The sequence below is a fragment of the Salvelinus namaycush genome, chromosome 24 (assembly GCF_016432855.1).
Source record: "Salvelinus namaycush isolate Seneca chromosome 24, SaNama_1.0, whole genome shotgun sequence".
NCBI lineage: Eukaryota > Metazoa > Chordata > Actinopteri > Salmoniformes > Salmonidae > Salvelinus > Salvelinus namaycush.
In genome coordinates this window covers 13,484,184-13,496,281 of record NC_052330.1, presented here as the reverse complement: position 1 = coordinate 13,496,281, position 12,098 = coordinate 13,484,184, and the positions used below count along the sequence as shown (strand labels likewise).

Sequence of the window (12,098 nt, the reverse complement as noted above, 5' to 3'; positions counted from 1 at the left end):
CTACTGTAGTTGTTTGGAGAAAAGTCTGGCTGGATATACAGCAATCGTAAATTAACAAGTAAGTCCTGTCTCCTGCTCAGTGCTCTGGACACCCTGAACCATTTACAAGAGGGACCTGTTGCCTATGGATGAGTATATACATTGTAAATTAGACACCGTTTTTCTGTCACTTCTGCTGTAGGAGACTGTACTGCAGAGAAGAGGACTGGGACAGTCAGAGGCTTTTGTCCGGACAAGTTCTTCACATCGTCACCAGAGCTGCCTTGAAGAATCACCATGAAAGGTTAGATGACTATTGATGACTCTCTGTTGATGCTGTATTCAAATTCAGACTACTGCTTACTGTGGAGGAATATAATATATTATGTAGGAGACGTGAAAGTGCACCGGTGGCACACAAATGTGCAGACAGCTCGCTTTTAAGACCAGTACCTCACAGCATCCAGAGAAAACGTTGGTTTGTTGATCTTGGATGTGGGACATCCACCCCTTTTGCTTTGAAAGCTCCATATTTCAAAAGCTTGCTGTTTTCAGAAGCCACACATTTGCTTTTGGGCTTCCTTTAAGGATCTTATATGAGCCCTATTGAAAGGATAACATTTAAAGACTAACTTTTGTCAACATTGCATGATATAAGACTCTTCACAGATTCTGAAGAGGCTTTCGAAATCTGAGGAGTCCTCTTGGAGGAGGAATTGAGTAGCGACATGTGGCTTTAGCTTTGGAAGGTGTTATAAAGTGTTGTGGTATTTACAGGGGAACACACAGGTAGGAGGTCTCCTCATCTCTTGTTTGGAGCGTGCTCCATTGAAGCCGGGCTACTGAACATGTAGACTAACACATTCCTAATGTGAAACAGGAAAGAGGCACCTCGGTAGGGGAAGCAGCAGGTGTGTGGTTGGCACATAGAGTACAGTACAGTAGAGAGAACTATGACTGGAGACACAGACTGCCTTACAAGAACCTGAATAACACTGTTCAACACAGCTCTCTTCTTTGGAAAGACAAATGCATTCCTTCGATAGGCATTCAATCATAAATCTTTGGCACGTGACAGTCATCAGATGAAATTGAAAGGTTCTAATTATACAAAACTACTGGGATTGCAAGAGAGAAGTGTGTGAGATTACAGAACGAGACCCTTGCTAGTATTGCCAGATTGCCTGGCTATTTCTATCACGAGATGTCCAAAGCGTTTTCCTGGAGAAAACGAGGGCATGTTTAGGGTATCATTTGATTTCAAGTCTGGACTCTCTCACTCCACCATGAAGGGCTGCAAGACCATTTGGATCAACACATTCCAGGCATTTCATTGCTTTGAAAGCAACTGCACATTCCCTTTGAAGTGCATCTAAAACAGTTGGTTGTCAACAGGGGCTTGGGGAGACACTAGTCTTTATCAGTTGTAGTTGGGGCTCTTTGGTGTTGGAGAAATATTGTGTCTCTGTTTTCAAATTGGAGATTCAGGTATCCATGTTAAAAGCTTTAAGTCAACACCAATCAGGTGGACATTTCAAACAGTACAGTATAGTTGGTTGTCAGACTTGGTATTTGTTTGTTTGGAGAATGGATTGCCAGTTGCTTCTGTTATAAGACAAGAAAACATAACCTCTTGACCCAAAGCTTATACTATAGTTCAATAGTCAAACATAACTGGATTTTCCCTGCTCCACATTTGAATGTGTGTGAAATCCAAACAGTGGTTTACATATTCATCAGCTTTTCTAGGTTGATCGGGAGAGATTAACTGTAACATTTGAAAATCCACTGCGAAGTGTAAATCAAGAAGGAACACAATAGGGTAACCACAAGCGATGAGAAATCATGAGGTTTGTGGATGTGAAGGGAGTTGACTGGTGTCATGTTCTTGCTCAGTGTGGCCCAAAGTTCACAATAACAACGAGGGTGGGAGGACTTAGACTTCATGTTGCCAATGAGAGACCACTAACATTCTCTTTGTTCACTGTGTGTTTATTGGCGATTATTTGAAACTTGAAACAAATGCAATGGGAATAGAAACACTGGGTTGTTGATGTAGGTGTTAGGTGAGAGTAGTCTCCCAGAGTAGTCTCCTAGAGTTCTCTCCTAGATTAGTCTCCTAAGGGAAGGCTTCATGTCCAGGGCATTACACAGCAATGCCATCATTAGAAATGGGTCCGCTTACTAGGTGGCTGTCCTATTGTGGAAACAGAACAGAACCTTTTTTACTGACTTCAGTTTCTCCCCCTAGGGTGTCATCATTTGGCCACTATTGGCAGTCAACATTGTCCTTGCCCTATCAGCAGTTCTGTATGGACCTTTCTTCCAGCCCATTGATGGCCCTTTCTTATGTAATAGGTTACAGAATTAAATCATTTGACTATTTAGCCTAATGTGTGATAGCTAGATTATTAGCCAACTTGTCAAACTTTACCCTCATACCTACGTAGGTATTCATATGCATGTGGTTACAAATAATCAACTATGTTTAGAGTAGCACCAAAGAGTACTATGTAACACAGTTGCTACCTCAAATGTTCTTGCTGAGATGTGTTAACAGAGCTCAAGGTGTGTTTTCATATATGGCTGTGTACTGTAAGACATCTGGCCAAGAGACAAATTAACTGTGTTGCTTTCGGGGAGTCAAAGCTCTTCTTTCATGTCCTAGAACTGAAACATTGTCAATGTTTTTCATCTTTAATCCTCTCCATACAGTACACTGTATCAATCTTTTCTCACCACTTACACGTTTGTCAACTGTTCAAATGCAATCGTCTCCGTAGCTTTAGCTGAGTCATGACGGAAGTATTTGGATGAATATTTAACCCTAACAAAGATTATTTTCATTACTTTCAGGTAATGAAAAGTTTGAACACATTATGACAGTTCAAGGACTATAGTATTAGACCTGAGAGGTATTTTTGGCAAGTTCTATAGTGGACAGAGGGCTACATGGTCACTGGCTTATACACTGTTAAAACAGTGAACATATAATCAAATTCACATTCCAAATGATCTATTATAAAAACTAATGATAGGTAGGGGTTATTCTGTTTTCAGTGCAATAACATTTATGTTTTTACCAGGCACATTCGACTCTTTGGCAATGCAAGAATGACACACCCTCTAATCAAGGAAATCTGCTGGACATACAGTACCTGCTGGATATACCATACAGACATTTCGCCTCCCTGCTGGCATATACGTTATTGGATTACAAAGTTATCTAAATATTTAAATATTTTTGGAGTGGACATTCCATTCATGAAGTGTTTGATGAAATATAAATGTTCATTTTGTCCATTAGAATTTGCAGAAGTTTTCTTCAGCCGTTTCCTCCAAATGCACCTGTGCTCATATTTGCAATGGAACACTGATTCTACTACAAACACCCACCACATTTAAATATCTTACATTCTAAAGACCACTGACCAATAAAGCCCTCCCCTGAGTGCCTGATTCTATCTTAAAAACATGTCTGCTGATCATGCTGGTGAAGTGCCCCTGATTGATGTGAGGTGCTGATGAAGTTCCTGATTGACGTAAGAGGCATGTTTTATACAGGGAAGGCAGGGCAGACCACTCCTTTCCTCCGTTGGCAGAGGCGGGAGAGCAGTGGAGGGCAGGCCCGGGGTTAGCTTACAGCCACCGGTATGGCTGACTGGATAATGTAAAGTCTAAGAGCTGCAGCAGGCAGCTGGGCCCATTCCAGACCCCTTCCTCTCTCTCTCTTTTCCACTGGTCCGCACATCTCAGCATTTCAGTCAGAGCCTTGGCCTTCAACAGTCTGACTTCAGCTACTCCAACAGGCTGACTTCACATAAACACCCTCACCTCAGAGTTCTGTATTCCTCTCCCCGTGCACAAAAAGCACAGCCCAGCAGAGGTGAAAACACCAGGGCTGCCTGAATGTAATATAAAGGGGAAAAGACGATGAAGGAAAAGACTCAACAGAGACTCAACTGAGTGATGTTCTTTACTTTTGTGGATGTTGTACCTTAGTAAGAGAGTTGTTGACATAACTCAGATGAGATTCTGAAAGATTACCTCACAAGAAATACTGAGGTTTGTAGTCTAAAATTGCATATGCCATTAATCAATTGAAAGGCCTGTGTCCATCTCTATCGCATCACAATGATACAGTAAAGTAAGCTTTTCACGCTAATGTCTACACCTGTTGTATTCGGCATATTCGGAAAAATATATAGTTGATTTGGTTTTGATTAAATCACATATATTTGAAGTTATAGTTCTATTAGGTAAGCACTGCTAGTTCATTTAGTGGTTAGAGCGTTGGGCCAGTAACCAAAAGGTTGCTGGATCGAATCCCCAAGCTGACAAGGTAAAAATCTGTCATTCTGCACCTGAGCAAGGCAGTTAACCCACTGTTCCCCGGGTGCCGAAGACGTGGATGTCGATTTAAGGCAGCCCATGTACCTCTCTGTTTCAGAGGGGTTGGGTTTAAATGCAGAAGACACATTTCAGTTGAATGCATTCAGTTGTACAACTGACTAGGTACCCCCCTTTCCCTTTAATTTGTGCCCAGCAATAAGCCATTTAAACCCAAGTTGAATCCAAATTCAGGTCTTGGCTTGAAGCTGCTTCTCTTTAGCATCAGTGTACCATGTCCCCCTGGCCCTTCTACCACATTGAGCTGGAACCAGGGGGGTGACACCACAGCCGGCCCAGCTAGCATCACACACAATCAGCCTTACTATAGTGTTTCATATTAGGCTGCAATGGGGCCCTTTATCTGACAGCACATTCCACATTCCAGCCCACCATACTTAGAGAAGTGAATGATATATTGGTCAGAGACACAGATTAAACACTAGGAAAACAATCCCGTTTCCAATTTGCGTAATTGTGTTTCTATAAGTTATCAGCCAAGTATGACCTCACATTCATATTGAGAGCTCCAAGTTGAATGTTTTGTGTCTTGGATGGTAAAAGTGGCTGAGGGGGCTTATTGCATTTCACCTCGTACTTTGTGATTTATGACCACTTTAATAAAATGTGTGAGCTGTTCCCTCAAGTTTCATACTATTGACCTTCATCTGTGAACACGCATTTCAAGTCTCTCCGTCTGTTTTTCAGAAATCTATTGCGGATACGAGAACCAGCTCTTTAAAGGTGAGGACAAACATGCGTGTTGGTTTTCTAAATTATCCTCTGGTTCTTGGACAGAATGGTGTGACAAATCTGTTTGTTACTGTCCTGGCTTTGGCAAATCTATTAGGCCTACTATTGCATGCTTGCATGGTGGGAGTAGTCAGATTAAGGACAGGGTTAAGGTGCCTAATGGGAAGCTGAGTTTAAGTAAAAAGTCAATGAATGCTGACATGAGCTGAACTTCTGTGTGCTATCAGATGTTTCCATAACAGTGACACATTTTTCTTTGCTGCCTTTCAGAGGAGGATCTTACTGGGGAGGAGGAAGAGATGACTTCCTTTAGAGGTGAGAAACATGGTTCCAAATCTACAACCCACAGGCTTTCTTTCTTGCTGTCCACTTGTGTTTATTTTGCTTGTTATGTGGATAGACAAGCAGGTTCTATGAAGTGTCCTTTGTTTTGATATTGTTTCGATATGTCGGTCATGAATCTCTCAGACGAAGAACCCAACAATACAATAACCCTTCGAAAAATAGCATCAGAATATCCATCAAGGGCGTATTGTGTACACATTTGGGCTATGTGTGTACAGTGTTTGTGTGTGTGAGGGCCTGCGTGTGTCTGCATACATCTGCCATCATTGTTTTGTTTGTGTGCGTGCATTGTACATCTGTTTCAGATATCCCTCCTTAATCCTTCTCTTTCCCCCGTCTGACCACCATGCTCACTCCACACAGCCTCTGCTGACCAAAGCCAGCCACTAGTCTGGTAGTTAGTCATGCACAGTCCTCACAGTGTCAGGGTTAAGACAGGTATTTCCCCTCCTCTCTGTTCTCTAACCACCTGATGTTATGGTAGAGAGACTAAAGCCCCATGCTTCTGATTGCAGGAAGAACCAGAGGTGGCTGTGTGAAATGCCAGCAGACACGTTCTCTGCAGCTGGCCGTTAAAGTGCTGTACAGTTTCTTTGCCTTCCTCATCATAGCAGTGGCAGTGCTGGCATCACTTGGTGAGTAACTATGATATTATACCAAATCTGGCGACAGGCAGCAGGTAGCTTAGCAGTTAGTGTTGAGCCAGTAACTGAAAAGTCACTAGTTCGAATCCCCGAGCCGATGAGGTGGAAAATCTGTCAATGTGCTCTTGAGCAAGGCACTTAATCATAATTTCTCCAGCGTTGCTGTTGATAATGGCTGACCCTGGCTATGACCCCACTCTCTGTTGATGTCTCAGGGGATTTTGAGCTGTTAGGCACACTTTTACACCACCACTTTGGTTGGGTTTGATGATATATAATAACTAAGCTAATAAAGCCGTATTAAATCCAAATTATTGTATGAGTAGATTGAAGTCTGGGACTTGGTGTTTCTGCAGGTATCATGTGTGCACAGACCTCAAGCTTCACATCAGCAGGCATTCCTCCCCAGTCAGGACCTGTTCTCTTTTGTAATGCTTGACTTAACAATGTGCTCCACACTGTACAATAACAGATGAGAGGAGATCTGGTTCAAGCCTACAGGGTTTCTGTTGTAAAAAATAAGTGCCCTTTAATTTCCAACAAGGATCAAGTGAACATACGACTTCAAACCGATTTGCCAGGTCTTACCTGACTGACAACTTTTTCAGTGCTTACAGATGTTACTTGCATTTAGGCAAAAATATTATTGCGATTCAAAAAGATAAATCTCATTTTCACAGCAGCTCAGAGCTCCCTGAGGGCCATTGAGTAATTCCAAGAGTGCTGATACAGAGGGTTGGGATTCCAACACTGCAGTGGCACTGCATTTTATTGGCGGGGTCTGCTTGAGTTGGTCAACGCAGAGCACATCAATAATGAGGCGAAACAAGAACAAAGCACTGTCAACTGTATATCGTGAAATGTCTGAAACGATGTTTGGCTAAAACTCCCCAAACATTGAGCGAGAACTAAAACATGAAGTCATAAATATAGAAAAGTCCATATCATGCAGCCCATCTGTTTTACATTGTTCAGAGTCCCCAATAATTAGTGTTATATAACAGGCATTCCGGTGGGGGGAAAACATCCCATTAGAACCGAACCAACCTCTGTGTAGCTAGCGGACATGATTAGAACAATATCAGAAGTTCAAGTCCACCAGTACACCATGATAATGTAAATTAATGTTTGAGAGGCTGTGTAGAATCAACATCCCTGAGACCAAATGCAGCATAACTGGTGGTATGTAAATGACATCGTTAGTGAGTGCAAACATACTATGGTGAACCAGTTATTAATCCCCAGAGTCAAGGATTAGGAAATGACATGCAAGTATAAGTCCTTAAAAGTGTGCTTTAAGTACTGTTGTTCTTCCTCTGGGGAAAATAATCAACTGGGAAGTAACCAGCTGTACAAACCAATACCATTATTTGTGCAGTACTTTGTACTAGAAAGAAACTGTCTTGTTGTTATCGTACACGAAGGTTCAAGGCGGCATCTTAATTCCATTCACTGATGTGTATTGTCAAAGAAGTGTTGTCGTCACTCTATAACTTCATTTGCGTCCTAGTTTCTCAACACATGTATTATGTCTTCAAAAAGAAAGGAAGACCAAGGCACTCTTCATATAATTAATTTAAATGCCTTTATTAGTATGGCATGTTCAATAGAAACAAAGTTTTTAAAATCCGATGCGTTTCGGCTGCATGGCCTTCGTCAGGGAGTACAAAAAAATAATACAATGTTCTTTTGAACAGCTTTTCCAATTAGCCCTAATTAGAAGAGGGAGTGGTTACAAAATTGATTGGACACACCTAGTAAGCAATACTATACACATTAAAAAGTGAAATACTGTAGCTATGTTATCATAAAAATACAACTCCAAGCTAGAAGTATCAGGACACTTAGAAAGGTAGTTCTAACCTTAAATATGACTGGGAGAAGTGTCAAGAATAAGAAAGCAATATATTCCATAGTACACTAGAACACAGCAAAACATGAACACCAACAGTCTAAACATAGCTGAGGGCAATTGAGCAAAATGTCCACTAGATGACAGAAAATGGACCTATCACAACCCTACAGGAAGGGTGAGAAATCCATATCTTCATTTAAACCAGGGTATTTAGTGGCCTGTAGTTTGTAAATCCCCAAACTTTCCCTTTGGTTTAACTGTTTAAGACGGTCCCCTTTTCTAATAGAGGCCGGAATATGATCAATACCCATAGCTTGTAGGGAGGCAGGGTTGCCATGGTGTAAGGACTTGTAGTGCCTTGCCATGGGGTAGTCTTCATTGCCTACCCGTATGGCGTACTTGTGTTCCGCTAAGCGGTCTTGAAGGGGTCTCTTTGTCCGTCCAATGTAGAACACCTTGCACTGTGGACATTCCAATCTATAGATGACATGAGTGGTTTTGCAGTTAATGAAATGCTTGACGTAATACTCCATTTTGGAAGCTGTGTCAACAAAATACTTCTTCTGTGCAATATTTCTGCAATGGTTGCAATGGTTACATTTAAAAGAGCCCTTGGGTTTGTGGTCAAGCCACGTTTTTTGAGAGTCACCCGGAAGATAACTGTGGACTAATTTGTTATTTAGGGTAGGACATCTCTTAAAGCTTATGACCAGTGGCTCAGGAAAGACTTGGCGTAGTAGCGTATCACTTTGGATGTTTCCCCAATCATTTTTAATGACTTTTTTAATGTTCTCTGCTTCAGTGCTGTATTTTGTAACAAAATACACTCTCTCTGATGTATCACAAGGCACTCCCCTTCGCAACAAGTTCTCTCTGTCAAGTAATCCAGCCCTTATACCTGCATCTTTCAGGACCTGAACGCTGTATCCCTGATTCAAGAAGCGATTCTCCAATTCAGCAGATTTGACACTAGTCTGTTTCCTGATCGCAAATTCTGTGCACTCTTTGGAATTGGCCATATGGAATATTCTCTTTTAGCCTTTTGGGGTGAAAGCTGTCTGCCCTCAGAATGGTATTCCCATCTGTAGGCTTCCTAAAGATCGATGTGTGCAAACAACCTTTGTCATTTTTACTAATGTCGAGGTCCAAAAAATGAATGTTATCCTCCTCCATAGTTAGTTTGATGTTAGGGTTAATGCTGTTAAGGTATTGGTGGAAGGAAATAAGTTCTTCTGAGCCGGACCAAAACAGACAAACATCATCAATATAGCGTCCCCACCATATGATCCAGTCAAAGAAATGGTTATTAGAAGGATCCAAAATGAAGTCATTTTCCCATTTACCCAAGTACAAACCAGCATAGGAAGGGCTGTAGCAAGCTCCAATGGCACATCCTTTGACTTGTTTAAAAATACGGTCCTGAAAGATAAAGATGAATATGTGATTTTGTACTCCCTGACGAAGGCCATGCAGCCGAAACGCGTCGGATTTTTAAAACTTTGTTTCTATTGAACATGCCATACTAATAAAGGCATTTTAATTAATTATATGAAGAGTGCCTTGGTCCTCCTTTCTTTTTGATGACCAATTTACCCCTTTTACCAAAGAGCACCTTCTATCTACCAAAATGTACTATTGTGTACCTTAGTAGCGCTTCCCTTCCTCCTCTTTCTACATGTATTATGTCTGTTTCAATGTCTATAGAGGAACCTCCATTCCCGTTATTCTGAAAGTCTAATTTACATAATTATCTTTGTCTCATCAGTGTTTAGGAAGGTCGACAACTTATCAGAAAAGGAATCCTTTTATCATAAGAAGATTACCAAGGTCCAGGAAAGTATACAAGGTGAGAGAGTATGATTAATCACGTGACAAAATGTGCTGGGCAAGCAGAGCCTCCCAATGTGGCTGCTGACAGAGAAGACTAGTAGAGCATACTGAACATTTCTGCAGATTTCAAAAATGTATTTTGTCGAAAGAGGACCCCTCTGTTTAAAATAGGTCACCCATTGAGTGTAACTGTATGGGTGACAGAGTATGAAGCACTGGGCCAGTGAGGATCCGCTCTTCAAGCTTCATGGCCTGCCTCTTCTGGGGTGTCAACTCCCTGAAGAGACATAATTTGCAGAGTCTACGACAACTGCCTCCATTGACCCATTTATGGAAGCACTGCATCCGTCAGTCGACTATAATTTACAAATGGGAACTCTGATCATGATTAAATGATACATAAACAGATCACCATAATATTGTTTTCTATTCTTTCCCAGATCTTAGCACTGCCAGCAACTGCTCGGACTGCTTCAATGTGGCCCACTTCAGCGAGGAGATCAGTAGGCTGAAGGGGGAGTTTGAGGACCTCCAGAAGATGATCCTGGGTCAGGAGCAGGTCCTGGACCAGGCCTTCCAGACCCAGCAAACCCTGAAGTCAGCCAGCAGCAGGATGACCCGAGACATGCAGAACTACTCCCTGTCCATCAGGCTCATCAACCAGACCCTGGAGCGTTACGTACACCAGGTGGACGGATGGAAGGCAGTCATCACCGAGACGGACGAGAGCATGAAGACTCTGTCTCAGGATCAGTATGACCTCAAGGCCACGGTGAATCAGGTCAACACCACGGTGGCCCTCAGCTCCTTGTGGATGGACGCCCTGCAGAGGAAGACCGATGAGGAGACGCTGGTCCTGCAGAAGATGACCGCTGACTGGCAGAACTACAGCCGGGTGTTGAGCGGTCTGAAGTCTAACTCTAGCACCACCACTCAGATGGTGAGGAGCGTCCAGAGCGGCATCTCGGCCACGCACCAGAGGATCAGCATGAGCTCGGAGATAGTGCACGACCTTACCCTGCAGGTGATGCACCTGCAGATGCAGCTGGACAACGTCACCTCCTTCATGGACGAGCACGAGGAGAACATGCACGACCTCCACTACCACTCCAAGTACTACGAGAACCGGACGGGCGAGAGGTTCATCACCATGGACGCCCGCATGAACTCCATCGAGATGGAGATTGACACCATCTCGTCCAGCATCAACGCCACAGTGAGCCACGTGCAGAGCATGTACAAGTACATCAACATCGAGAGCACTTCGTGCCAGACGCGGCTTGGGGGCCACACGGAGGACCTGCACAACCTGAACACAACGGTGCTACTGCTGATGCACCTGGCTGACACCCTGAGGCAGCAGTACATGCTCCTGAGCGTCCGTCTAGACGTGGACGTCAGGAACCTGTCCATGGTCATGGAGGAGATGAAGCTAGTGGACACGCACCACACCCATGTCATCCAGAACTTCACCATTCTGAAAGGTACAGCAGAGATGTTGATGATCTTCATTTAGCTGTGTTGCTGTTGGCTGGTTTCATTAGTGCTCACTTGACTCTTCTCTTCCCCAAATGCACTTCTACTGTTTATACTTGCTAATATTGCTGCTATCACCTGTGCTCACTCACACTACTCTTCTCCTCACAGGTGCACCTGGCCCACCAGGTCCAAAGGGCAACAGAGGGGAAGGAGGGGCCAAAGGTCCAGTTGGCCTGACAGGAAACAAAGGAGACAAAGGCCTAGCGGGGAACCGTGGCCCTCTGGGAGAGAAGGGCTTCATCGGGCCGGAGGGAGCTCAGGGGGAGCCAGGACCAATAGGAGCCAGAGGCGGAGTGGGGATCAAAGGGGCGAATGGTTCTGTGGGCCAGCTTGGCCCCCGTGGAGAAAGAGGAGAGAAGGGAGATATAGGTACTGTTGGTAAGGATGGACTGCCAGGCCCCAAAGGGCCAATGGGAATACAGGGCCAAGCAGGGCTACCAGGGGTGCACGGGCTACCCGGTCCAAGAGGAAAGCCTGGGCCTGTTGGTCCACATGGAACCCCTGGCCCACCAGGCCTACCAGCTTACCCAGCCACAGTGTCTTGAGGGGCCCATAAGGTCTGATCACTACAAGGGCAGGATTAGATGTACTGTAGTGATGTACTGGCAGCCTGACAAAGGGGTGGAGTGTAATTGAAGAGGATGGAATGGATGGATGGAGCATGGGAAAGCTCATTCTCAAGCTTTCCGCTTCATGTTAGTCCATTGTTTTCATTGGACACTCAATGGACAACCCATGCTCTTGAGCATATACTGTACAGTACA

At 43.6% G+C, this 12,098-nt stretch overlaps 1 protein-coding gene across 1 annotated transcript; it reads left to right on the top strand.

Moving 5' to 3' along the window:
• The first annotated feature begins 276 nt into the window (after positions 1-276).
• On the top strand, positions 277-11,879 carry LOC120019295 (scavenger receptor class A member 3-like). The gene is made up of 7 exons (XM_038962599.1): positions 277-283; positions 5,077-5,112; positions 5,392-5,436; positions 5,982-6,101; positions 9,731-9,811; positions 10,236-11,279; positions 11,443-11,879. The coding sequence occupies exons 1-7, from the start codon at positions 277-279 to the stop codon at positions 11,877-11,879; spliced, it is 1,770 nt and encodes a 589-aa protein (XP_038818527.1).
• The last annotated feature ends 219 nt before the right edge of the window (positions 11,880-12,098 follow it).